This window comes from Haliaeetus leucocephalus, unplaced genomic scaffold (assembly GCF_000737465.1).
Source record: "Haliaeetus leucocephalus isolate CR32 unplaced genomic scaffold, Haliaeetus_leucocephalus-4.0 Scaffold206, whole genome shotgun sequence".
Taxonomy (NCBI): domain Eukaryota; kingdom Metazoa; phylum Chordata; class Aves; order Accipitriformes; family Accipitridae; genus Haliaeetus; species Haliaeetus leucocephalus.
The window spans coordinates 6,821,366-6,847,929 of record NW_010972642.1 but is presented as its reverse complement, the minus strand read 5'-3'; the positions used below and the strand labels follow the sequence as shown (position 1 = coordinate 6,847,929).

The 26,564-nt window shown below is 48.3% G+C and overlaps 1 protein-coding gene across 1 annotated transcript in view; it reads right to left on the bottom strand.

Annotated features, from left to right (window-relative positions):
- Positions 1-3,067: 3,067 nt before the first annotated feature.
- SLC6A12 (solute carrier family 6 (neurotransmitter transporter), member 12) overlaps positions 3,068-26,564 on the bottom strand; it is a 46,001-nt gene continuing 22,504 nt past the window's right edge. The window contains exons 7-16 of the mRNA XM_010566211.1: positions 25,766-25,898; positions 22,722-22,856; positions 20,428-20,531; positions 18,742-18,866; positions 18,359-18,471; positions 16,871-17,008; positions 15,317-15,419; positions 7,761-7,861; positions 6,518-6,688; positions 3,068-3,211 (exon numbers count right to left, since the gene is read on the bottom strand). Coding sequence (XP_010564513.1) covers positions 3,068-3,211; positions 6,518-6,688; positions 7,761-7,861; positions 15,317-15,419; positions 16,871-17,008; positions 18,359-18,471; positions 18,742-18,866; positions 20,428-20,531; positions 22,722-22,856; positions 25,766-25,898 — 1,267 coding nt within the window. The remainder of the gene's footprint in view (positions 3,212-6,517; positions 6,689-7,760; positions 7,862-15,316; positions 15,420-16,870; positions 17,009-18,358; positions 18,472-18,741; positions 18,867-20,427; positions 20,532-22,721; positions 22,857-25,765; positions 25,899-26,564) is intronic.

The window sequence follows — 26,564 nt, the reverse complement described above, 5'->3', positions numbered from 1 at the left end:
AACAATTCCGAGGGGGGGAAAATCTCTCCCTCCTTTCCACACCACTCCTTCTATAGTGTATTTACATGCTGATGGTGCGCAGGAAGGGAGCAGTTTCCCATCAGATAGAGGTCTCCAGAAGTGCCTTCTTCCAGGGGCTGATGGAGACCTGTCAGATCTGTCATATGCGTGCAGCAAAGCCTGAGATGTTTGTAGCAGTTTAGCAAACCATTACCTGGTCTCTCACCATGCCTGCACGCTGGGAGTCTCATAGCAAAAGACGGCCATTGGTGGCATTTTCCCCTGTTCCCCCAGCTGGGTGTAGCTGGGTCACTGAGCTTTCCCTTAAACTTCCTGAGACTCTGTCAATCCCATCCAAAGTGTCTGGATGAATTTCCTGATCCTGGGAATTTTGTAATTGCTTTCAATACCTCCTCTGACTTTATTAAAATATGCTGCTTCATGGCAGAGGTGGGATACTACTATCAGATTATACATAAGCAACAGAGGAACCAGTTCATGCAGTATTTATTTTCAATAACACAGCCCCATATCTGTGCTCAAAATTGAAAAGTGATTTATTTCTGTCTAGGATTTTTGCAGTGTTATTGGACTACCTCAGAAAAAGGAGTGAATACGTCTCCATGATTAGTCTGGCAGTACGCCACTACCTTACATCTTAAAGGCATGGCAGCAGGAGCAAAGGGGTTAAATGACCTACCAAGGGTCATACAAGAAACCCGTGCTAATGCCTAAGGCTGAATCTGGATGGCAAGTCCCAGTCCTTTAACTTTCCTTTCTGTTGCTTGAAGAAGAGAAGGCAGGTTTCCTTCTCAAAACCAATACCACCATTCTGACCACTGCCAAGGCAGCTGCAGCCCACGCCTGAAAATAAGCTTCTCGTGCACAGCCCTGCCGCAGCTCCGAGCGTGGGGAGGCAGCCACAGAGCAAGCAACCAGCCAACACCCGGCACCCCCCAGGTGCCGGTGATTCCTCCAGCTGATCAGGCTGTGCCACCCTGGCACTGCTGCTCTTTCATGGCAGCCACTGGCTTTTGCTCCGGCTGCATGTAGAGACCTGCTGCAGGGAGCTGCTCCCCCCACCAAATCGTGAGCAACACTGCTGGGAGGGAGAGGAAAAACCACCAAAATACTTACCATGAGGCCTGACTGCAAGCCTCTGGATGTTAAGCTCTTCCCGGGACTATTGCTGCAATGTGACATTCAGTTCTTCGAAAAATAAAAATAAAAACAAAATAAATTGTATCTTATGGGGTGCTGCAGTCCTTTGCAGGGAACAAGAACGAGGTTTGCCAGCTATCTCTACCTTTTACAGTAGATCATCTCCAATCAAACGATAATGTCACAGAGAGGTACAAATTTTGATACTTGACTTTTAGTGTTCATTTCACCAACAGTTTTTAGTTTTTAGTTTTTAAAGGAAAGGAAATTAAATGGGGAAAAGATTGCCCTGTGCTAATTCATCAGTTAAACTCACAGGAAACTGCAAAAGATAAGGTTCCCATAGCAATTGGAATAGGTACCGCATTGCACAGATGAGGCCCGATTTTCCCGCTTACTTTCAGTGCTGGTGGTTTATCTCCACAAAGCACAGGGAAAAGCAATTACTTGGAACGAGGAACAAGGGAAAGGAGCCTGTGGCATCTCTGATTCTTTTTAATGGCCATTCTCCAGTGTGGTTTGATGCACCACTATTGCAACACAGCCGTGCACTGGCACGTATGCCCTCGACCACGGCAAAGCTCCTGCGGGGATCCTGCCACTGTCTTTTCTTGTGGTTTTAACTGTGAAATTCTGATAGGAATTCAAGCAAGTTTTGGCAGGGAGTTTTACAGCCCCAGCCTCCACAGGACAGAGCTGCGTGGCACCGCACCAAATGCCGCATCCGAGCACAATCCCTCCCAGCCATCGCCTCACATTCATGACTACTCTGGCAACAAGAGACCCTTCATTTGACACAATCTGCTTCCAAAGAACCCATCTTACCTATTAATTATTGCTTTTTCTTGCCTGAGCTTATGATTATTGCGCCTGATTATGTCTTCCTTATCCCCTGAACAGCCATCTGCAGCAAAGCCGAGAGAGCGCAATCCTTCTCCCACCCTCACTCCAAAGCTACTCTGCAGCACAGAATCAGGGCCATCAACTCCTTCATTAATTGCTCTACAAAATGCCCCAGCAGTGCAGTTAAACTTGTAGGCGTGCAGTCCCAGGGTCTCATTTCTCCCTGCTGTGCTGCAGCTCATTTTTTTTACCAACTGCTCTGGGACTTTTCCTGCACTCCATGAATTTTCTGAAAGAATTGTCAAATATTCAGCTGTTTCACTCTTGGATGCGTTTTCACTGGGCCGTGTAGTTTTGACCAAGTGTGAGTCCCCCAGACAGTTATTCCTCACCCCCTTTCCAGCCTGAGACTGCCTTGAGATCCATCATCAATAACTATGATTGCATTGAGCATCCTGCCACTCTCTTCCCTTTCAATGACAACTGAAGCCGTAACTACTAACGCTGCAGCCTCCTTTTATTATTGCCTATGATATGTTCCTGGCTCCCTCTCCCTTGTACGTAGGTGACCTAGCAATGCACTTCCCTTTTGTCATTCTCCAGCTTCTTATGTACTTCTGAACCAACTTACTTATTCCCTGCGTTAACGCCCCATCGTTTTGTGGCTCTGCATCCCTAACTCTGCTCCTGCACACCTTTATTCTCTGCTCTCTCTCACCACTGTGGTTTCCTTCCCTCCTCCAAACACGACTGCTTTTTTTTTTTCTTTTCTTTTTTTGTTAATACATTGGTTTTTTCTTCCCCACCAGTGTCAGTACTGGAGGACACTTCTGACAAAAGCATGTTGCTCTCTCCCCAGCTGCTGACAGAGAGTTGTCCCCAGGGTGCCAAAAGAAATGCTGTCCCCAGTGGGTGCAACCAGCTGGCTGGAAGAAGAGGGTGTCCCAGATGCTTCTGTCTCAGATGTCAAGGAGAGAAGGGAAGAGCCCAGGAGAGAAAAGAAACCACTTCGGGAAGGAGAGAGCGAATCAGTCCAGGGTATGGAGGAGACACCCCCAGTGCCTTAGAAGTGGGTTTCTCTCTCTGTGATACTGAGCACCTCCTGGACCGGAGGGGACCATCCCTTCCGCTTCAGTTCGGACAGCCCTGGCACACGCTTCTTCGGCTGTGGCAGATCCTCCGCTGGGTAAATCAGCTGTGTTAGCCGCTGTGGAGAGGAAGTCTCTGTTAATTAACCTGATAAGCAAACTGACACCCAGTAGTGACCCACAACCATTGCAGGGGGCAAAGGCATCTAGAGAGCGAAGGTGCCCAGCTTCCTGCTGTCTCCCTCCGAATGGCTGTGATAGGGAGAGGAAGGAGAGCAGGCTTGCTTTAACTGCTCTTGGTGACAATTATTCCACCTCTGGGCTCAAACCCAGGCCGTGGACTGACAATCTGATGTACAGGGCTCCTCATAGACATGTTTCTGGGAGTAAGGGTGCTAGGGATTAACCCCACAGACATTTTCTGTGGCCATGGAAAAAACGCCATAGAGCCCTTTTTTTCCCTGTGCCAAGTAGCCATGCTTCCCGCTGACTTTGGTGGGAGCTGTGGAGCCTTCCAAATGGTCTGACCATCAGAAAGTGCTGGGCATCTACTGCTATGGTGCAAAACAGGGTGGCAGGTGATACCTACCTACCTCAGCGGCATTTCCCTGGTAAAGCCGTCCCTCCGCAGACTGGCTCCTGCCCCCAAGCCATCCCAGCTCCCCTCTTCCAGCCAGCCAGACTGCGATGGTGCAGGCAGGGGTTGTGGGGCAGCTGCCTGCCCTTAGCTCCCCCTGTCCTCTGCAACGCAGATGGGCTGCAGGTTGTTCCACACACATACACTAGCGTTGTGTCAGCTTTGGGGAGTTTATTCTTAAAAATGCAAAGAACTTGGAGCTCTTTGAGCAAAGGGTGCTGGCCTGCAGAGACAGCTGCTGTGAATTTCTGGTCTTTCTCACCCCGTTTTTGAAGCCCCTCTGGTACCACACACCTTCCTGAGTGCCTGGGCTCCTCCCAAAGCCAAGTAACACGCAGCGTCCTGCAGCCACCTGCCTGGCTCCATGGGCCAGGGCATCACGTCTGTGCTGAATACCAACTTTCACAGTTACTAACTTTTTCTGTCACAAGCTGTTCAGACCAGTTCATGCTCCTCCCTTGTAGAGCACATCACAAGCAGAGCAGGCAATTCATCCGTGACTCGTTGGATTAATTTCAGTGCTTCCACTCCTTGTGAAGTGCCTGCCAGAATCCCAGATTTTGCTCATTTATTCAAAAGTATTTGCCTCAAGATTTCTGAAATTGGCCTTGGCCTGCAGCTGCTCTGTGAGCAGTTCATTGCAAGTTTGCAGTGTTTGGAGCTTGAGCTGTCCTAATCAGACGCATTAGGAAACAACATTTGTGTTTCTTGGTCAGTCAAGTGTAAGAAGAGGAATCAGTTCGTTACAGTGACTGATCATCATTACCAATTACAAACTTGCTTTCAGTGAATGGTTTGCAATACTAAGTTGAAAGGCACTGTTCCTGGAAGCATCTATGTCAGGAAATTAATTCACTGCATTTCTGGGGTGTGACTGGAAAAAGGGAACAGGTATATTTTGAGAAAAATGGTTGTCAAAACCGGAGCAACTACTCCAGGAGGTATTTATTGTGTGGTTGGCTTTGATTCTCCCCTGAATCAACCCAGGCTTAGCAGCTGATTCCTTCCTACATACCTAAACCACATCCTTGGAAGTTTCTTCATACTAATATAACTGAGAAGTCCCTGGAAATTACAGCTAATGTCATCTAAACCAGGGCAAATAGAAAAACCCTCAATCTGAAATTGGCCAAATCAATTCCTTGGATGTGCTGTAAAATAAGCATCAACACTACTTACAGCAATGTTTCAGTCCAAAGGCTCAAAGCACTTTGCAACAGGTGAAAAATACTGCTTATTTAGCAGGCGGGACATTTGGGCAATTACTTCACAGACAACTCCAAGTCCTCATTTGGACATACGAACCTCTGAGCTGTGGGGAGTCAGATGTTGTCAGCCACCCAGTCAAACTCTTCAAACCAGCCGTGGGAAAGGACAGATGCATTACTGCTAAATGGCCCGGAGTACAGGAGAGGCTGTAAGAGGCAGGACTCAACATCTGAACTTGGAGCAAATCGTATCACAGCACCTTGGCACAAGATTCACCTGGAGTTCCTCCTATTGGGACGTGTACAGCTTCTAGCTCCCTCCCAACCTTGTCATCTCTTCATGGCCATCAATGGCAACCAGGAGGGCAAAAGGTAGCTAAACAGGAACTATTTCATAGTATCATACTTCTCCTCCACCTCCCTGCCTGCATGGCTTATGCCCCTCTCGCTGTGTCACTGAAGACTTTCATCACTACCGTTCCTGTCTGGGCAATGCACTGTATCCTCTCCTTAGCCTGAGATGGGCATTAGCCAGCTCTGTGACAACTCCTGTCACTCCCTATTAAGTAAGTTGCATCTCCCAGCCAGCAAATAAGAGCCCCCACTGGTGCAGATTCACTTTCCCTGAGGCAACGGAGCTGATGGGGACATCCTGCACCCAGCCCATCCCTAGCTGTGTTGGCAGTGCAGGTTCCTCCTCCCCATGACCCCACAATGTGACTGTCACACCTACACCAGAGCCACAGGGATGGTCCTGTCACCTGTTCACCTGCTCTCCACCCCAGCCAGCTGCAGATGAGCCTACAGTCAGTGAGGTCAGGGAAGGACCAGAAAAGGAATTGCGCAGAAGTTTATATGAACTGTACATCACTCAGGTCTTTCTTCATGGGCCAGGTGGGGTGTCATCTCTATGACACCATTTTCCTAGACACGCTTCTTCCTAGGACAAGGTGTCTACACTGAAAGAGGACAGGCTTGGGCATGGCACAGGGTAGACCTTTACAGCTCTGTGAGCATGTCCTCTTTAATAGCTACATGTCATTTCTTCTGAGAAAATAACACAGTCCTGACCCAGGACTAAAAGGGGAGCAGAGGCAAGGTACAAGAAGTAAAGGCAAAATAGATGCTGGTTTTGCACCTGGTTTGTGCTGGCAGTAACAAAAGAGGAGGCAAAGGTGATGACATGCCATCCTTACTTACATGGCCAGCAGGATCGCCTGAACCACAAACCAAACCAATCAGCCTGTGGTCTCAGGTAGCCCACGCTGAGGGGTTCCTCTGCCATCCAGTGGAGCCAGTGTTAGAGATGCCCTGCATATGCCTACATATTGCTCTAAGCATGGTGGTACAACGTCTCATGGGAGACTCTGGACATTTGATGATCAATCTGGAAGCTGTGCTGAGACTCTCCAAGCCCTCCAAATTGCCAGCAAGAGCTACAGGGCATTCTGGGGAAGGGCCACTCGCTCCCCTTGCCTTCTCACAGGAGAAATGTGACATGTACATCTTCCCTGGAGCCCCTCCCGTGAGCTGTCTGGGGGAAGCAGCAGCAACTCACCCAGTGACCACAATCCCAGTACCTGCTTCAGGGATCCTTTGGTTTTCAGGAGGATGAAGATGGCGTAGAGAGGAATGCAGACCATGGAGGAGAGTGCCATCAGCCAGCCCACCACGTAGCCCCAGGGCGGGTATACGTAGGAATTGTTGTATTTCAAGGGTGTGTACTTGATCAGGGAAAACAGGAAGACAGCCTGAGGAGCAGAAAACACAGACATAGCCAGAGCAAAAGGAGCAGCAAAGTGAGCTGCAAGCATTGGCTGGGTGGCAATGAGCGTGATGTTTTGCATGAGCTAGCACAGACCTTGCTAGCTGCAGTGAGGCAGAGCTTGGTGCATGCTGACTACTCAAGGAGCTATCTCAGAGCCAGGGCCAGGCTTCTCAGCAGTGTAAAGCCTTCAGGCTTCTTAAGGGTTCAACCTATGCAAAGTTGGCAGCAGCTTTGAGGGTCCAGCATCACTGAGACATCCATTTATTCATATCAAAGTCAGGAAGTGTTGTTATCCCTGGCAGAAGCCCTCCAAAAGTACCACACGGGCACAGATTTACCTGTCTTGGGGCTCTCTAGCCACAGAGCTCTCAGACGATTTGGGCTGGATCAGGCTTGCTTTGAAAATTTCCCTGATATTCAACTCCTGCTGGAGCCTGAGGACAAAGGACTAGAAATCTTTTGTAAGCTGTAGCTATAGATCCCATCTGTGTTCCCACTGAGGTCAAAGAAAACAACTCTCAACATCAGATGCAGGAGCAGAATTTGGGTCAGAAATCATGTAAAACTCAGTGGAGCAAGACTGGACATAAACTCAGAACAGGCAAGAACTTGCCTGACTTAGGGTGCATTTTCTTTAAACACAGTTGTCACAGAAGTTTTAAAAGAGATTTAATAACAGAAAGCAAATGGCCATGGAAAGATATTTCTGAACCACAGGAGGTCACAGGAACACAGGCTGAAGCAAGTATTTCAGAACAGGGTAATTCTCACTGGTCTTCTATTCAAAAGTAATTTGACCAAACCTGTCCAGACTTTGAGGACACATTTCCCTTTGCCTTCACAATAAACAAGTGGCTTTTCAGGCTCAATTAATTTTCCAAGAAAAAGAGAAGGCTTCACAAAGGAAATAAATTGCCACCTCAGGTATGGACAAGCTTCTGCTTCTCCATAGCAATTTGAAAAAATTACAGCAGCACCTTGAAGACAAATCAACCTTTTCTACTGAGAACCCAGGGACCCAGAATAGTATGCCATGCTGTCATAATTGCACTTACCAAGCACAGACCTGGGGTGAACACCAGCCAGCATATCTTGATCAAGGGCCACGGCCGGAAACCAATCATGTCCTCAATGTTGTCGTAGAAGCGGTTGGCACCTTGGCCACCAGCCAGCACAGAGACAAAGTCAGAGGTCAGATCACTGTTGTTTCCTTCAACCACTACTCACATCAGATCCCAACTTTCTTTATCCTCAGTGTTTACTCCTGGCAGAAACATGGCTATCCTAATAATATAGCAGCAGGTAACAGACTTTTCTGGCATTGAAAAGGCCCATCTGTGGCTAAATACAGATTGAGGGTTTTAACTTCAGCCATAAGTTATCAGAAAGCTTGACACAGAAGAAATGCCCTGTTCCTCAGACAGCAGCAGCTGTAAGTGAGAGGATGCAGCCCACGTGCCACTAAGAGCTGGTAAGGACCAGCACAAGGCAAGGAGAAGTGCCTGGTTTATAGGTCAGCAAGGGAAAGCTCTTGCAGGTTGAGCACATGGGATTGTGTGAGCCTAGAGTGCTAAAAGGAACAAAGAGAGTGGGGGACACCAAACAAAACCCTCTTTTTGTAACCAAATTGGCACACCAGGGAAGTCATGTCAAGAATCCCCACTGAGCTGGGCATTTCCTCTCTCATCAAGAGGCTGCTTTCCACAGAATATTTTATTTTTGGCATAAACCCAGAAGACCTGGCAATCCGAACTCTGCTGGAAACAAAATCTTCCATCTACAAGTGCTGCTGTACTGTCCAATGAGAGATGTTCTGTGGGTATCTGATCTCCTTCTTTACCTCTCATTAGTTTCACTTACTAGATTATGTTGTTCACAGTATGTGGGACCTACCTGAATCTCGTGGCACACCAGAGTGGGATATACCTCTGAAGAGCATCTAAAAGTCCTGCCACTGGCCAGACCCTATCCATTGACTCTTCCCAACCCAAAGCACAAAAAGGAAATGTAGGCAATGGTATATAGAAGAGACAGCATAATGCAGATGAACTTCAGCAGGCCTTGTAGTAAGCTCTAAGATGTCTTCAAGGAACAAGAGCCTAACATTGGCCAAAAAGAAATGTAAAATGAAGAAGAATAAAAAAATAATTCATAAGACGCCCTAACTTTTTCCTAACTAGAGCTAAGCAGAGGTACTAAATCAGGTAAAATAGAGTAACCTGCCTCAGGTAAAATAGAGTAACAAAATTAGACAAAAGTAGAGCTAGACTGCCCATAGAAAGGGTTACCAATTAAGCACCTCTGGGATGAAATAATACCATATTTGTCTTGTTGAAGTTTCATCACAGTGCTTAGCTGATAAAGAAGGGATGTGCCTTTAGGGGTGTTCATCCTGCTGTAAACTCAAGGTCATGCCACAGTTCCCACCTGCAAGCATGATGAGACCTTGCTTCTTTGCATCTTAACACCAGAAGGCTGGTCTGGGCAAAACATATGCCTAGAGGACTGTCGTGGTTTAACCCCAGCCAGCAACTAAGCACCACGCAGCCGCTCACTCACTCCCCCCCCATCCAGTGGGATGGGGGAGAAAATCAGGAAAAGAAGTAAAACTCCTGGGTTGAGATAAGAACAATTTAATAGAACAGAAAAGAAGAAACTAATAATGATAATGATAACACTAATAAAATGACAACAGTAGTAATAAAAGGATTGGAATGTACAAATGATGCGCAGGGCAATTGCTCACCACCCGCCGACCGACACCCAGCCAGTCCCCGAGCCGCGAATCCCTGCCCCCCACTTCCCAGTTCCTAAACTAGATAGGACGTCCCATGGTATGGAATACACTGTGAGAAGCTGAAAAATCCTTGACTATAGTCTAAACACTACTGAGCAACAACTGAAAACATCAGTGTTATCAACATTCTTCACATACTGAACTCAAAACACAGCACTGTACCAGCTACTAGGAAGACAGTTAACTCTATCCCAGCTGAAACCAGGACAAGGACTGGTGACACTTGCGAGTGTTTGGGGTTTGGCGAGTTTTATTTTGGTTTGTGTTTTTTATGTCTTAGAATTAAATTGCTGTATTATGTTTCCTTCAGATATATGAATTCTACAAAAGCACATTATGTGTGCTTTTCTTTTTTGTAATTCTTTGCATTATTTTCTATATCCCATGACTAATGTTTGCAGGAAAGTTCTTTTAAACCCAGCTTTTTGAAGCATTTAGGCTGGGGAGGGCAGGTTCCTTGAACAACTATGGTTCCCATCTTGAGTTGGCAAGTTAACAAGCAGTCTCAAGCAAAGACAACAAGCTGTGGCATATGAAGGGACACACAGCCTTTTGTGGGAGCCCAGCCTACACCAAAAAGCAGAAGCCTAAAACTTCCAAGCTGTAAGGATCATAAGGTTTCAGATAGAATTTCTGAAAATATACTGGGGATAAAAGGAAAATGGTATAAAGAATTTATTTTGCCAAAAAGCCAAAATCTTCCACAGGGTGAAAAAAAAAGGAGAGAGATATAAATGATGTGACTTGCAGTTTAAAATATGAGCTTAGCACAGTCTCTTATACCATACAGTGTTTCCACAGAAACACACTATGATGATAAAACACATATGATGGATAAATTCATTTGTAATACCACTTTGTGGAAGCCAAAGTTTCACTGCAAATTTGGATCTAGGATCTAGTGGAAGAGACATAGCAATTAAAGAAATACAAAGAAGCCAAACAAAAAGAAAGATGCAAGAGACATCCATCCTCCACCAAGAAAACAACCCAAAACTTACGCTGTTAGTTACGGTGTGCCTCCACCTGTCCTTATCCCTATTCTCTGTCATACAACCATCAGGTCCTGCACTTCCCCAGCCACGGTGGCAGTCAGTAGGTGATGTGATGAAACACAATGGGGACTGACATGAACATCCTCAGAGAGTATATGAACAGGAGGTTTTATATGTTCTACATTTCGCAGGCAGATGAAAGAGTAATCAAGCTTAAGAAGTCATCAGTTCAACCACACTCAGTGTTGGCTTTTTGAGCAAATTAGAGGCTGGAGTACACGTGCAGTCCCCCTTCCTTCCCAGCACATTAGAAGGATTAAATAAAGCTCCTGCAGACAAAACCATAAAGATTTCCTCAAAGAGATTTTTGTTGGAATGAACAAAGATGTTTGTTGTTATCCCCCATATCCCAAGACAGGAAGAATGGTATGCAGGCACAGGGCAGTTATCCGTGCATGCTGGTACCACTTCTCTTGTGCTGACCAATCCCATAAACCTTCAAATCTGTTGCATGCTTTTCTGGCAAATCATTTAATTTTGCTACATAAATTCATGGGAATAAATTTCACATGAACCCAACTAGAGATTTGTTTAGATCCTTATGTCTTGTCCTTATGCAGCCCTTCTCATTTTATGTAGCTTATAACAACTGCAAGTGATACCCAAACTAAAAGGGAAAAGATTTTATTTTATTTTTACAATATCCAGAAACAGTGAATTTCACAGATCTGCTAGTTTGGAACCTATGAAAAAGCCCTCCCCTTTAAATCTTTTCTCCCAAGCTGCATTTATTTGCATTCATTGATATCAAATTTCATCCACAGGATTTCAATAGGTGATGACCCCGGCGCTATGCCACAGTACTAAGCTTGTATCTGCTCCCTCTCTGTCTCAAACCTGCGGCATCAACACCTGCACCAAACCTGTGCAAAATGCCAGCAGCAGAGGCTTGTGGCATTGCAACAACTGAGCACCCTTTGAGTACCAGGTGCACAGAGCAGGCCCCTTATGGTCCATAAATGAGCATGTAAAATTGCCTGTAGCCAGTGCATCCAAGAGGATAAAGCACACACAGCCAGAGCAAGCCCGACAGGCAGGATCCAGGCAGAAGGAGGCTGCTGCTTCTGGTAGCCATGCCACATGTGAGAAAGAGAGTGAGAGAAAGATTTATACCAGCACAACACGGGTTCACCCTACGGCCCCCACAGGTACCTGCTGGCATGGGTTTGCTTTAGCTTTGTAAACAGTCCTAATGGTTTCAGCCCTGGCTCTCCTGCAGCGATGGAGGCACTCGCTTTCTCCTGGAACAGCTAATCCTAATGTGCATGCTGTGACTGCCTGGAAAATATCCTCCCTGCAGCACACTTTGGTAGCATCGTGTTGTGAATCCCAGTGCTCAAAACCCGTGCCATATAACCTTATATGAGGGCTGCCTGTCCCAAAGGGGAAGGGAAAGAGACGAAGGCAGGGGGGACACGACCAAAACCCCTGCAGCACTCCCCTCTAGGGAACGTGATCAGCAGGTCCGATGCCGCACGATCCTTTCATAGGCAGAGAGCTGTACGTGAGGAAATCCTCAGATCTTTGCGAGAGCAGCTGCCTGGCAGCGGAGGGAAGCTGCCAAGTGGTGGGTGGCTGGTGTATGTGCTGGGAGAGGGGAAACTCAGAATGCATATTTGTGTTAGCAAAAACGCTGTAATTCTTCACAGTGTAAGCAAGAGGCTCAGTCCTGCCAAATCTGAGGCTGGGGAAAAAAACCCAAAACTGGCACCAGGCACTATTTTTCCACTAAGATGCCTCACCTTGGCCCTCTGACTACATTTCAGAGCAGAATCAGCCCAATGGGTGCAAAGCAGAACATCAAGAGGGTAAAATCCCGCTGTGTGGAGTGGGGCAAATGAACCCTTGGTGGTGAGAGAAAGGGCCATTTCTCAGTCCCCAGCTGCTCAGTCCCCCTTCCAGGCTGCTGGGGCAGCATCACCTCTCCTGCTGCTCGTTGTCTGCCATTGCTGCTCTCCATAGGTCATCGGAAAAGGCATGTGGCCTCTGTGACCATAAAATGGCAGGGGGGGTTCTATACATTAAAGCATAATTCAGCTTAATATACCTTAGCATGGTCATGATGAAGCCCTGTCACAGATGGATGGGAATCTCCATCGCCCTGTAAATCCCACAGGGACTGGGTAGAAGGCATCTCTAAATTAAAATCTGGCCAGGATCTAGTATTGCAAGCTCTCAGGTGAGCTTCCCTTGCAGGAGATCTCTCTAAAATAAATCTCTCTTACAGATCTGCTTCTCTTGGCCAAGCCCAAGCAGCTGGATGTGCTACCATTTCAGTAAGAGAGGAGTCCATTCAGACTAGTAATTGGCTCCTGCTGTACATATAAATATTTGGAGAAACTGATAACCCCTTTGTCAGCAACTGCACTACAGCCAATGCAACCTCTATAAAACTGTAAGCACCAAAGACAGCACACAGGCACCGACTGTTCACTGTCTCTTCTAAAATAAGACAAAGGTGGCACAAAGTGAAATTAGCAGGTGGCAGATTCAAAACAAGGAAAAGAGAGTGACTCCACACATGCCTGACCAAGCCTTGGAGCTCCTTGCTGCAGCATTTTGTGGATGATAACTGCTTACCTGAGTCAACTGGAAAAATTAACAGGAGGGAAATAAATAGATTTTACTTCTGCCTCTGGAAATCTGGGCAACAAGCTGAGTATTGCATCTGGCTCCGGGGCCCCCAGCACAAGAAAGACATGGACCTGTCAGAGTGGGTCCAGAGAAGGGCCATGAAAACAATCAGAGGGCTGGAACACCCCTCCTGTGTAGAAAGGCTGAGAGAGTTGGTGTTGTTCAGCCTGGAGAAGAGAAGGCTCCAGGGAGACCTTGTTGCAGCCTTTCAATATATAAAGGGGGCTTGTAAGAAAGACAGAAAGAGACTTTTTACTAGGGCTTGTAGTGACAGGACAAGGGGTAACAGTTTTAAACTGAAAGAGGGTAGATTTAGATTGGATATGAGGAAGAAATTTTTTACTATGAGGGTGCTGAGACACTGGAACAGGTTGCCCAGAGAAGTAGTGGATGCACCATCATTGCAAGTGTTCAACGTCGGGCTGGACGGGCCTTTGAGCAACCTGACCTAGTGAAAGATGTGCCTGCCCATGGCAGGGCGGCTGGACTAGATGACTGTCGTGGTTTAACCCCAGCCAGCAACTAAGCACCACGCAGCCGCTCACTCGCTCCCCGCCCCCTCCCAGTGGGATGGGGGAGAAAATCGGGAAAAGAAGTAAAACTCGTGGGTTGAGATAAGAATGGTTTAATAGAACAGAAAAGAAGAAACTAATAATGATAAAGGAAACACTAATAAAATGACAGCAGTAATAATAAAAAGATTGGAATGTACAAATGATGCACAGTGTGATTGCTTACCACCTGCCGATCGACGCCCAGTTAATCCCTGAGGGGTGATCCCCTTGCACCCACACCCCCAGTTTACATACTAGAGGTGACATCACATGGTATGGACATTGGCCAGTTTGGGCCAGCTGCCCTGGCTGTGTCCCATCCCAACTTCTTGTGCCCCTCCAGCCTTCTTGCTGGCTGGGCATGAGAAGCTGAAAAATCCTTGACATTAGTCTAAACACTACTTAGCAACAACTGAAAACATCAGTGTGTTATCAACATTCTTCTCATACTGAACTCAAAACATAGCACTGCACCAGCTACTAGGAAGACAATCAACTCTATCCCAGCCGAAACCAGGACAGTGACCTTTAGAGGTCCCTTCCAACCCAAACCATTCTATGGTTCTATAATAAGTTGTTAGAAGCTGGAAAAATATTCACAGAAAGTATCATTGCTAACTTTTCTGCTATTATACTCCTTCCCGAGCATCCACTTCTGGCCATTGAAAGACACACAACATGATGCTCATGCCTGCAACCTGTTCCTTAGGTTAGGATGGCCATGCTGCTTGGCATAGCTAGAAGCCAGCAGATGCATGATTGGGGGATGTCAAGGGTCTGGTCTAAGCTGGCATCTGCTTTAGTTTTGCATGATTCCTTACAGATACTGAGCTCCTGTAGCTCCATGAAGCTAAGAAGAGAGAGCAGCTGCTCTGCGTCACACACAACTAGACCCTTTGCCTGAAAACCACCAGACTCGACACGAGCTTCAGGGAGATGAACTGCAGCCTGTGTGCTCAGGCACCTTTCAGCAGGGAAGAGATCTCCCGTAGGATATCACAGGATACTCTTCTTACTGCACAGACTAACAAGCAGTTGGTTTCCTTCTGATAGTTCGTGGAGCTCAGTTTAATCCTGCTCCTGAGTAGTTTAGTTAGAGACTTCACTGAGAGCCAAATCAATCCCTTCCATTCCTTTTAGAAGTGCCATCACAGCCCGTGCAAACAGGAAGCATGTATCATAGCAAAAGTAGCACACAGCAAGTCTGCATCCCAGCATTTTGTGTTAAATTAACTGACAGGGCTAAACTAAAGGCACAAGGTAAGCAGACAGTAACAGAGACCAAAGAACAGCAGTCACTCCTCTATAGCTCATTTTCCAATTCAAAGGGCAGATGGAAAGAGCAGCAAGGTAGTTCAACATGAGGAACCTTCAGAGAAGGAAAAACCATTCCTACTCTAAATGTGGAACAATTAAGAAACATCGAGAGGAAACACAGTGGAAACCAGACAAGAAAGAGGGTAATTACAGCATTTCTTTGCCCCCTAAGGATCTTTTCTATCCACTCCCACTTCTCAACCCCACATCCTTCCCTTGAGAAAGAGCACCACAAGTTTTTGTCCCCCACTTACCATACACCCATCCTACACAGATGACTTCAAAAATGGCCAGGAATAGCAGGCAGGTGCCGCTGGCAGCATAGTAGTCAAAGAGCTGGAAGATGTACATCCCACCCTGTTGACAAGGTAGAGAAGAGAGATTCAGGGAAGCACTATTCCATGTGAGGGAAAAATAACTGAAGCAAGCAGAAGAATAGCAGCAGAAACACTGCACCTAGAGCAGGTAGGAGAAGAAAAGCCTTCTCTTGGGGCTGCCCCCACTCTGTCCCAAAAAAGACAGTCAGGCCTGGTGGCAGGAGAACATTTCATGCCCATTTTATGATACTGCTGGGCTAGGCTGGTTTCTGTGTCCATAGGAGCAGGAGCCAGTTTGTTTGCTTGTTTTAAATCAGTTAGCAAGTTTCCAGCATAATTTCAAAATACCATGTAGCAGTGCAGAGCTTTGCACCAAAGAAAATGTGATCCTGAGGATCAGGACATTCAGATACCTCATTTTAGCTGCCTCCATCTTTACATACTGCTCAAGGTCCAAGCCCTGCAATGGCAGAGGCGTGTGGCTTCCCTGCTGCCTCTGCCTTCAAGCTGAGCCCTGCATAGTTGCCATCAGCTACCTCTCCAGGTCAGTGGATGACTCCTCTCTCATACTTCATGTGTTTTCTCAAAGAGAAAGCCCCTCCAACACAAGTCAAGCAGATGCTTTCAAATAGTGCTGAAGGACTCTATACACTGCCAGAGTAGCAGAGCAGTTACCCCTTCATCCCACCACGTATGAGGTGACATCCTGCAATGATAGGAGTAGATGCCTCCATGCAAAGGGGCATGCAAAAGCCATGAGAACCCTTAATGCAGTTTCACTCAAAGCTCTCTTGATCGCAGTGAGAGCTGCCTTCAGCAAATCCTTAGCCGGGATCCTGTTGGAGGATCATTCAGCAGTGCCTAAGAGGTTTAGCAGGAATTAGCTGTCACTACACAGCACATGGAGGCAACAGAGAGGAGTGCTAAGACCCCTGCCCAAGTGTGCAGTATGCACGCACGGCACGGCACACCACTGTGCAGGAAGAGGTGCTTGGCTATTAGTTGCAGAGCAAGGCAAACACTGTGTGCGTAGCATCACACCAACAGAGCTCTGCTCCTTCTGGTCCCAGGGATCATAGGCTTCCCACTGGCTCAGGCAGGGTTAAGGTGCAGCCATTACCCCCAGCCTCCCCTCCTGCTGCTCTGCTTCTTGGGGAAAGCAGCCAGCAAATGATTGCTGCCCTTAGAAGAGCTTCTGCTTGTGCAGCTCAGCTTGTTCTAGCCACCAGGCCTGGTGTTTGCACAAAGCTATATGTCAGGCAGCCTCTCTCAGCTGTGGGACTGTCTCTCCAGAAGGCTCAGTTATGCGGTGAGTACACTAGCATCACACAGGGTAAAAGCAGCACCGGCTGTTGGACACACCAGCTAATGCATTAGAAATGAAGGATAATTAACAGCATCAAAGATGAGCTTGCTGTCTAACCACTCCTCCAGAACAGTCTAGCAGGATTTCCAGTGCTTGGGTCTACACCCCAGCTACTCCTTTCTTACCTCAGTGACCAGCAATAAGCCCAGCAGGTAGCATATGACTGCAATGGCCAGGATCAGCAGTTCCCGACGCCCCTTCTTCCGAAACACTCCCGGGAACATGTCAATAAGAGCTGTCACCATGCTTTCCACACAGACAAACTGCAGAAGATGACAGGTCAGAAAAATCAGTGTCTCCCCTTCTCCAAGCGCACACTCCCTCTCACTGTACTTTTTTCCTCCAGCCACCCAAACTCTTATTTTTTTGTTTTCTTTTTTGTGTCCACCAAGGGCCAGCTGCAGCTGCTAGGGACCTAAACACAGCTTGATACATCAGTGAGGTCTGCTCTGGAGCTGCAGACCAAAGGGGTTAAAAGCACAGCCCCATGTTGGGAGGATGAACTGTGAGATGTACAAGGAATTGCCTCAAACCCAACAGAGCATGCTGTTGCACAGCAGGAATGACCAAGGGATGGGGATGCAAGGGGCAGACTGTGCCCCTCAAGCAGGGTGAAGAAGCACCTGAGATGGCACAAGGAACCCTTGTGACAGGGGGGAGCTTCCCCTGCCACCATGAAGCTAAGGGGAACCAGGTGACTGTGGGGGCACAGATCAGCCCTAACATGAAGCACACCCCTCATACCGCAGGACTGGCTGCAAAATAAGCCACAACTGCCTGGGACAACCCAGTAGAGTGTGTAGCCAGGGGTCCTGCAGGTGAATTGCTGGCTTTTGGGGCTGACCGTGGGGCAGAATGCCTGCTCATCACCACGTGGCTCTCGGTCCCACAGCGCACACCACCCATAGGGTACATAAAAGAACATCAGCCACTGCTAGGGCAGCCCAACCAGCATGAAGCAAAGCCATAAGCTAATGAGGCAGGAGGGGACCTTGACCCAGAGAAACAGAGGAAAGAGACCTCATTCTCCAGATGCAGGGGCTGAGGTGCTGCAAAGGGGAGCCTGAGCAGAGCACTCTGCCTGGCAGACATGCCAGGACATCCCCGCTCCCCTCATGCCAGCACACCAGGGTTGCACACTGTGCATGGCAGGGTGCTCTGCTGGGTTTTGCTCCTGGCATAACAGGGGTATGGGAGGGTAAGAGATGGGCACACCAGTGAGAAGAGCACACAGGGACTGCTCTGGTGAGATGCAGCTGGGAGAAAACAGCCCCATTCCCCTTCCCAGACTGCCCTGCTCTGTGCCAGGCCTTACTCCGCAGTGTGCACAGTTCTGGTGCTGGCAGAGAGGTGGGAGGGGATGTAGCTGGGACACCGTCACATACACACAGGGAGAAGGATGCCAAACAGAGATGCCAGCACACATAACCACTGGCATCCCATCAGCCCTGGGTCCGAGCTCCCACAGTGTGAATGTGCTGTGGACAATGTGGAGAATGTATTTGAGGTACCAGCAAAGTACATAATGACCTTATCCTATCCCATGGCCTTGGGGAGTGCTTAGGGTAGGGACAGGCACCTGGGGTTAGATGAGGAGAGGGAGTTTGCTGTACCTGGCTGTCCAGTCCCAAGAAGATCAGCATGAGGAAGAAGAGGCAGGACCAGAGCTGAGACACAGGCATCATCGTTACTGCTGTTGGATATGCTATGAAAGCCAGACCAGGACCTGCCAACAGACCACAGGATGACCACATGTGCCCCCCACACCACCGCCTGCCACCACCACCCTGCAGCACAGAGTGAGCTCACATAGTGCTTCAAAGATCATATCACCACGGCTCCTTGCCCACACAGGGCTGAAAGCTGTCTCAGGGAGCAGTGGTCCTGCAGACCTTGCTGCAGACACCCATAGGAATAGAGGATGTAGATAACATCCTGGGCTCCCCTTCAGGCATTCTGTTTTGCCTTGGCTCTGAAGTGTCCTGGAAAAACATACCTGATTCAGCCACTTCTGCAATGGGTACACCCTGCTCTCGAGCCATGAAGCCCAGCACAGAGAAAATGGCAAAGCCAGCAATGAAGCTAGTGGCACTGTTCAGGAAGCAGAGCATGATGCAGTCCCTGCAGAGGGGGAAATCAGAGAGAAATCAGTGTTTCCCACTGCAGAATGCGTCCACTTGGGATCATGTCTGTACTCAGTTTCCCCAATCAGACAGCATGGACCAAGGAACAGCAATGCTGCTCCTGAACTCCCTCAGAAGTAAAAACCTCAGAGGAGAGCCAAAAATCAGCCTACCTACCTTGTACCCCACTGTTCAAGAGTTATAGGTCTATATGTGGCACAAAGAGAGACATCGGGCACCACCAGTAGCTTGTGAATAGGATGCCACAATGATATACGTAGGGACATGGCAACAAAAAAGTTGACAGTAGTCAAGAGAATAAGAAAAACAGTGAAAATGAGGAAAACAGCAAATTAGAAAAGGGAAGAGGTTGCAAAAGTAAACATAGTCAAGAAAGAGGAGCATCTGAAAGCATGAACACATACAGGTTCAGCAGGTCTGGTAAAACAAGGACTAATGGTTTACCAAAAATCCCCACCCGACAAGGGTTGTGTCTGCACTGTCTTTATTAGCTATGCTCAGATGGAGGCTGGAATGTACTATGCCACTTGTCCTGAAGTGTTTGTGCACTTGCTCCCTGTGAAAATGGGGCACCAGCCTGAGCTGGCTGGGCTAGAAACCCCACACCCTGGGATTCTGCCTGGGCAGCTGCCAGCACTGACCCACAGCGTCAGCTGCTATGGGTCAGAGTGGACACCCAGCACATTTGGGCCACCCAAAGCTAAGCTGCCAGTTCAAGGCACCAAAGGCATTAGAAGAAGGCGTCAGCACACCTCTCCACTGGTGACAGATACATTTCAGGATACCCAGGGGAAAGTATTAATTGCCTGACCAACAGCCATGGCAGCACCTTTGGAAGAACAAAAAAAAAGAGGAGAAATGATTGATGTCTCCCAAGTTCCATTACATTTTCCCATCCATGTTGGAGCAATACATGAAGGAATAACAAAGCCCCTGCTCCTCAGGGTTCTGTGGAAGGTGTCAGAAATGGTCCTGATGGCTTCACTGAGCAACGTGTCAGGCCATGGATAAAATAGATCTGTAATCCAAGGGCAAGGAGGAGGCCAGACAGACTTGATTAATCTCCCTGATAGGATAAAAATGCCACTGGCAGTACATTACCCTGATGGTAGTAAAGCACTGGAGGCAGGGGGCCAGCCATCATCTTTGTACCATCTCCCCTGCCTAGCAAGTGACAGCAGAGCCGGCCGTGCCACCCCTGCTCACTCACCCTGTCAAAATAGCCTGTGGTGTCTCCACAGTGGCTGGAGGCACTCTCCATTTTCATTCCTCCCCCTCCTCCAGTCTCTCCTGTTTCCAAGCTGACTCACACAGGAGTGCACTACTAAAGCCATTTTCTGGAGCTCCTGTGTTCCCTCAGCCACTCTCCATCCCTATGCTGAGTCCTCTGCAGCTTCCACACTCTGAGCAGCTCATTAGTCAAAGCATCATGACCCAAGGTCTCCCCCAGGGTACAGAGCCTGCCTCAGATGCACCTCTGTGCTGTTTGTCTCTGAGCAAATTTCCAGAAGGATACAGGGAGTCCAGGCTCCTCTTACCTGTAACAGTTGTTGGTATATTTGTTGTAGCTGCCCAAAGCTGTCAGGCACCCCTGACAGATCGCATAAGAGAAGAGGATCTGAGTGCCTGCATCCATCCAGACCTGGAACAGAGAAGGTCAGTGGTCTCCAGACCTGGCAACAAAATAAACAAATGGCTGTGTCCTGTCTAGCAACAACCCCTCCATCCATGCAGAACAAACCCTGTGACACAGAGAGTGGTTCAGTGGATGTAGAAACCAGGATACCTCTTCCGGAAAACTGAGCTATAGGACTGAAAGTCCTCTAGGAATAGTCTCCTGAGGGGACCCTATTTTCACATCCCACTCAAGGTGACACCGGTTCTCAATCCTGTGCCTTTGCATTCTGGGTGGAGACAGCATCCCTGATAGCATGGCTCTGGCTGAAGGTGACACTGCAGATCTCTGTGGTCCCTACATGGCTCAGGGTTCACAGAGCCACTGGTGAGTTGTCTCAAATGAGGGCCAGCGAGCCCTTTGCATGATCAGTGTAGTCCCCTCCCTGTTCCCCAATCTAGTTTCTCACATCTCTGAGGCCACGATGCAGCGTGAAGGGCAGAAAATTGCCAGGCTGAGAGATTTCAGGTTGGTGGGGAGTCAGGCGCCGAGGTTCCCTCTTGCTCTGGCATTGCATGAGAAAAGCTGGGTGGGCTTGTTCACTGCTGCTCCAGCCTTCTCCCATGGAAAAGTCCCTTCACCCCGTGCAGTGTGGGCTGCACTGCAGCTCCGCTCTCGCACCCTCCCAGGGAAAGCCCTGAGCTGCGAGTTAGCAGGCAGGCAGGAAAACAGCCCACCTTGCTGTTTGTCTGTGTTCCCTCTCACTCTCTTTTCCCTCTAAGCAGCCCCCAGCTGCAAACATCCAGGCAGCTGCAATTTGGCAGCTTTCAAAGAATCCCAGCCCAGTCATTGCTGCTTAAATTCACACAGATCTCTCACAGATAGGCATGTACGTGTGGGCCCTTCAGGCGTGGGCACAGGCACACATCCCGCTTTACACCAAAGCTCCACATTCTGCCTGAACTCAGTAGCAGGATCTCTCACTCCTGCTGTGCTGGGTTGCAGCAGCCTGGAAAGACCATGTCAGCTTTAGTTAGGCTGTGAAAGATAGGGAGGTTTGCAGTGAATAGGCTCTGTCCGTGAATAAAACACTCAGCCCCAGTCACCCCCTTGTTATTTATTTTGATATTAAAATGCCATTTACATTCAGCTGGCTCTTCGCACTCAGCGCACCACAGGTTTTGTATTGACAACACATAATTGCATCTGAAAGCCATTTGGGGGAAGACAGTGTGTTTGGCAGCTGGTTTGGGAGCAGTTGGGGCTTTAGCCATCTGGGAAGATGCGGGAGGTAAGCTGAGACTGTGGGCTAAGCATATTGCTTGGCTGCCTCCACGAAAAGATTCAGCAGTGCAGTGTCATTTAAATGCTCTTCTGGTGGCAGCGGGGGGTGTCTGCTTTAACACCTCCCTGGGATGGCAGAAGCAGCCCGCACAGTGTTGCTGAGCCCACGTGGGGAAGGGAAGCAACCTGCTGTTGCAGAAAGGTGCCAGAGCAGACACCCCGGGGGGATCCTGCAAGAAAAGGTCCTGCTGCCTGCCCTTTGCAGCCCCCAAGGGTGCTGCCCACCTCCTGCCCACTTGGGCTACCTTGCAGGTCCTGGGTTTGGGCTGTACCCTCTGCCCTAATCCGGACTTGCCCTCCCTGGGTACACAGCATCCTCCCTGCCGGGGGGGGGGGGCATTCCATGAGCTCCAACAAGTCGTGGCAGGGGCCGACCCTTTAACCAGCCCCCAGGACAGGTGAAAGGAACCTGCTGCCCAGCTGGGGCACAGCCCACGTTACCTGTGTGCATTTGGTCTCTGCAAACAGAGAGGACCTGCACTCCCTGGGAGGGCTCCGTTGGAGCCAAACAAACTGCTAACCAGGACTGAAAAAATGAAAAGCGATAGATTATTTTCCCCCTCTCCTTCCTTAATTATTTGCATTTAAGACCCTGCAAAACCATCTGTTACATGCTGAATATTTCATATACTCTTCTGGTTTTGCTGAGCCCATGTGTGGAAATGACCTAATATGCCTATATGTTGCAGATGTATGAGCAAAAAGGCTGTGCTGTGCAGGGGGACTAGACCCCTCTCAGCTCTTTTAAGGAGGTCTTACTGGTTCACCGGTCTCCTTTCAGAGAAGACAGTTAGATCCTCAGCTAGCAGCAGATCCAAGGGCCAGGGCACTGGAAACCTTCCCGTGGCGAGTACTTGCCTGACCTCCACCCACCTGTGGGTCTGCCAGCCTGGAAATGTCCGGCTTCAGGTAGAAGATGATCCCCTCAGCAGCACCCGGCAGCGTGACTCCTCGCACCAGCAGGATGATGAGCATCACGTACGGGAAGGTGGCAGTGAAGTAAACCACCTGCAGGTGCAGGGAAACAAGAGGAGAGAGGGTCAGTGGGGAGGGAGTGCAGGCATCATCTCATCTCATCTGCAGGCCCCCACCCCGGCAAACATCCCTGACTCTGCTGTTGGCTATAGCTGCTACTGCTAGCATAGAAGAGGGCTGGGAAAGAAATTAATCAAGGTTACATCTCACCAGTGATTTAGTTAATCTACATTTTTTTCCTCACCCAACACTATTCCACTGGTTGCTCTGCTTTATTTTCTCTTTCCAGTCAGTGTAATTTCCCTGCTCTCCAGCTGTTCTCTTCATCTTTCTAGAGCTGCAGCAGAAACCCAGGTCTCTTCCTGTCACTGAGTTTTAATGAGGAGTTATTAAAATGGTCCTATTCCCAGCAAGAGTTTTCCAAATTAAATAGCAACTTCTGCTGCCCAATTTGAGACACCTCTTAGGGGTCTCATTTCCAGGAGTGCTCATGCAGCTCTCTCATCCCTTCAATGCCTCTGAGCTCATAGGTAAAAAATGGGGGGCACCTCAAAGCCTTTGAAGAAAACGTAGACCATTATTTTTGTAAAACCTTCTTTTCACCTCTTCTTGTGCATGATGTAAATAAATATTACAGTAGAATTGATCATCTCTAATCCATTGTCTAATTTAACATTTTTTTTTCTATTTGCAAAATATCCATGAGCAAGCTGCAACTTCCTAACATTTATTCATTATTAAAATTCATCCAAGTAATGTGAAGTCTTGTTTACTCTATGGATTCATAGTGAGGGGCCTAAAATGACATTTTTTCTGCTTGGTGATAATCGGTTGAACAAGTCGCAGTAGGTGGTACTTTTGCTGTTCCCCGACTGAATGAGAATGCAAGCACTTTTGGCACAAGTACTAAAATCTACCTTCAGAAATCACTTCTGGGGAACACTTATACACATCAGCTGAATGCATAAGGAAAGGAAACATGGAAAGAGCACAAGAGTGGGCAAAATGAATAAAAGAAAAAGGCTTTTAAAGAAAATGAGTCTTCATGGAGTTATTTGAAATTATTTTCCTGAGGTCACTACTGTTTCTTTAAGTTTGGACTCCTTAAATCACAGAAGCATAAACACAAGGGTCTGGCAGGGTTATCGGATTAGAGCAGCCTCTCAGTCAAGCACAACATCCTGTTTACTCTGCAGCTGTTAAACAAAATTATGCACCTACTCAGAATTCCTGGGACCTCCCTGCTGCTTATCCTAATACATAGTCAGTGAGGGAAAAGAAGGAAGGAGCTGATTTTTTTGGCAGTGCTCCGGTAAAACCCAAAATGACTACCTGCAGAGAAGACAACTGGCCTGTCTGACCTGCGGTATGTCTCAGGACAGAAAAACCCATCCTGTATTGCTGCACCATGTCTGTAACATCTGGCTGGTAAAAAGTAAGCGCTGTATCCTAAAACTTGTGATGGAAAAATCTTCTGTGGTCCGAGAAAAACCACTCCCAAGTACTGCATGCACTCACTGTTACCTCTCACTTTCTGGTCTGACTTTGCCAAACCCGATCACCCCAACCAGCCTGACTGAACTTCTTTAGCTTTCTCCTTGTGCAGGCAAGCTCTGCACACCAGGGCAGCACCAGGCAAAGGAGAGACTCGGTGGAGAGGGCTGAGAGCTGAAGAGAGCCTGGGATGACTTAGTTACACTTCCATGTGGATCAAACATCTCTCAGACCCAATCTCCCAAGATCAGAATGATACCTCTTGTGAAGATGGCACTGTGGTATTCAACCAGGGAGCATCAGAGAATTGAGATTTAAAATGCGGAGCATTCCCTGTCCCCATAGATGTGGAGTCTGGCTCTCCTTTCTTGAGAAATAGTGGACAGCACCTCAGCACCAGCAAGAGCCAGAGTCATCAGCAAAGACTGGGAGAAACCTAGCGAGCAGAACAAGCTATTCTCTGTTAAAATGGGTGCCTGGTGCAGTTTTAAGGTGGGAAATGGGATCTGACACCAAAATGTGGGTGTCCAGTACTACAGGGAACATGGGTGTCCAGTACTACAGGGAACATCTGCCAATACCAGGGATAGTGATTTGAAGGAAGAAGTCTGTTGCAGAAATTGCTCCCCCTCCCTTTCCTATTGGGACATCCACTGGACACCCACAAGACCCAACCATCATTAATGACCCACCCATCTCATTGCAGCTCCAGGAAGGAAGGAGTTCCTGAACAAGTCATGCCCATAGCAGCATCCCTAACACCTACCCCAACGCATTACACATTCATTCACTCCAGAAGGATAACCAGTCTACCTGATCTATGGGATCAACATCAGGAGGGAGCACTGGCTCCAGCTTCACTAGCAAAATGCAGAAAGTGACCTGCTGAGCCACAAACTTCAGAGCCAGGGAGAGTACAAAGGAGAGAACAAAGACAGCTCTCCCACCCCAAGCATTTTGCAGGATAAAGAAGCAGGAGAGATTCATTATCTATTCACTGAGCTGGCTACAAGCAGCAGCTTGTCTATTTTGCTCAAGTGTTTAATTATTGCCAGGGATAGGAAGTCTGCCACTGCAGAGGATCTTGTTAAAAACAACAGCAAGCCACACTAGGACAACACACTGGTGAGTGGATGATTCCCAAGGGCACTTGGGGAGTATCCATCAGCCACTGTGGGTATCTGCAAGGGAAAAGGTGACCCAAGACTACCCTCAGTTCCCAGGTCTTTCCCTATTCTCCCCTCCCTGTTTGACCTAGTCTTTTATTCTTCTTCTTATGGGTCAAACACAAGCAGTGTAAATCAGTATGGCCCCACCAGGTTTTAGGTTTGACTTTGGTGCTGTGTGTCTCCTGCCTCTACTTCATGAAGAAGGAAAAGAGATTGGGGAAGAAATGTAAGATGGGTACAAGGAGGCTTATGGACCAGGAGAACAATCTCCATTCCTACTTTGCCTGTGGACTTGACCCCTTTCCAGATGCAGAAGTAGCAGATGATCCACGCCAGCAGAAGACACAGAGCCAGCTCCCAGCGCACAGTGCCCAGTTTGTGAATACCATCCGTGAGCCCCAGGACTCGCTTCCTGCCAGTGTCCAGGGACAGGGAGAGAAGCATTAACACCCCAGACCCCACTCATCTGTACAGACCTTTCCCATATTACCCCATCCAAAGACTTAACAGACTACCTACAACACATCTGCCCAGGGCTCCCAGCCATGTGAGTCACCCCAGCTCTGCCTAGGGCTTGCCTCTCTGTCATTCCTGCTGATGCTGGTCCACCATGTCCTGTAGCTGGCCTGAGCCCTCCCACTCACCAAGCCCATGGCACCATGCCCATGAGACCCACACAACACAAAATCACCACCTGCTCCCCATTGCTCCCCCACCGTGGCATCTGCCCAGCAGACAGTACTCATTCCAAAGCAGACCACAAATGCCATCATCACCCCATGGCCACCGCTCTTCCTCTGACCTCCCCGTATACTATGGACATACTAAATATAAGCATAAATGGCCCTTACGATTCCCATGCCTGTCCTTCAGCCTCATTCCTTGAAGACTCACCATCACGAAGGTGGGCCGCATGAGAGCTCAGCACTGCAGCTCATGCCATCCCCAGAAGCCCAACCACACACTTATGATTCCTCTGCACACCCTTCTCCAAACCCGTCCCCTCAGGGTCCCCTTGCCCTTGCAACCTCTGCAGAAAACCTGAACAATCATTTCAGAGGGGTCACAGCTCTCGCCA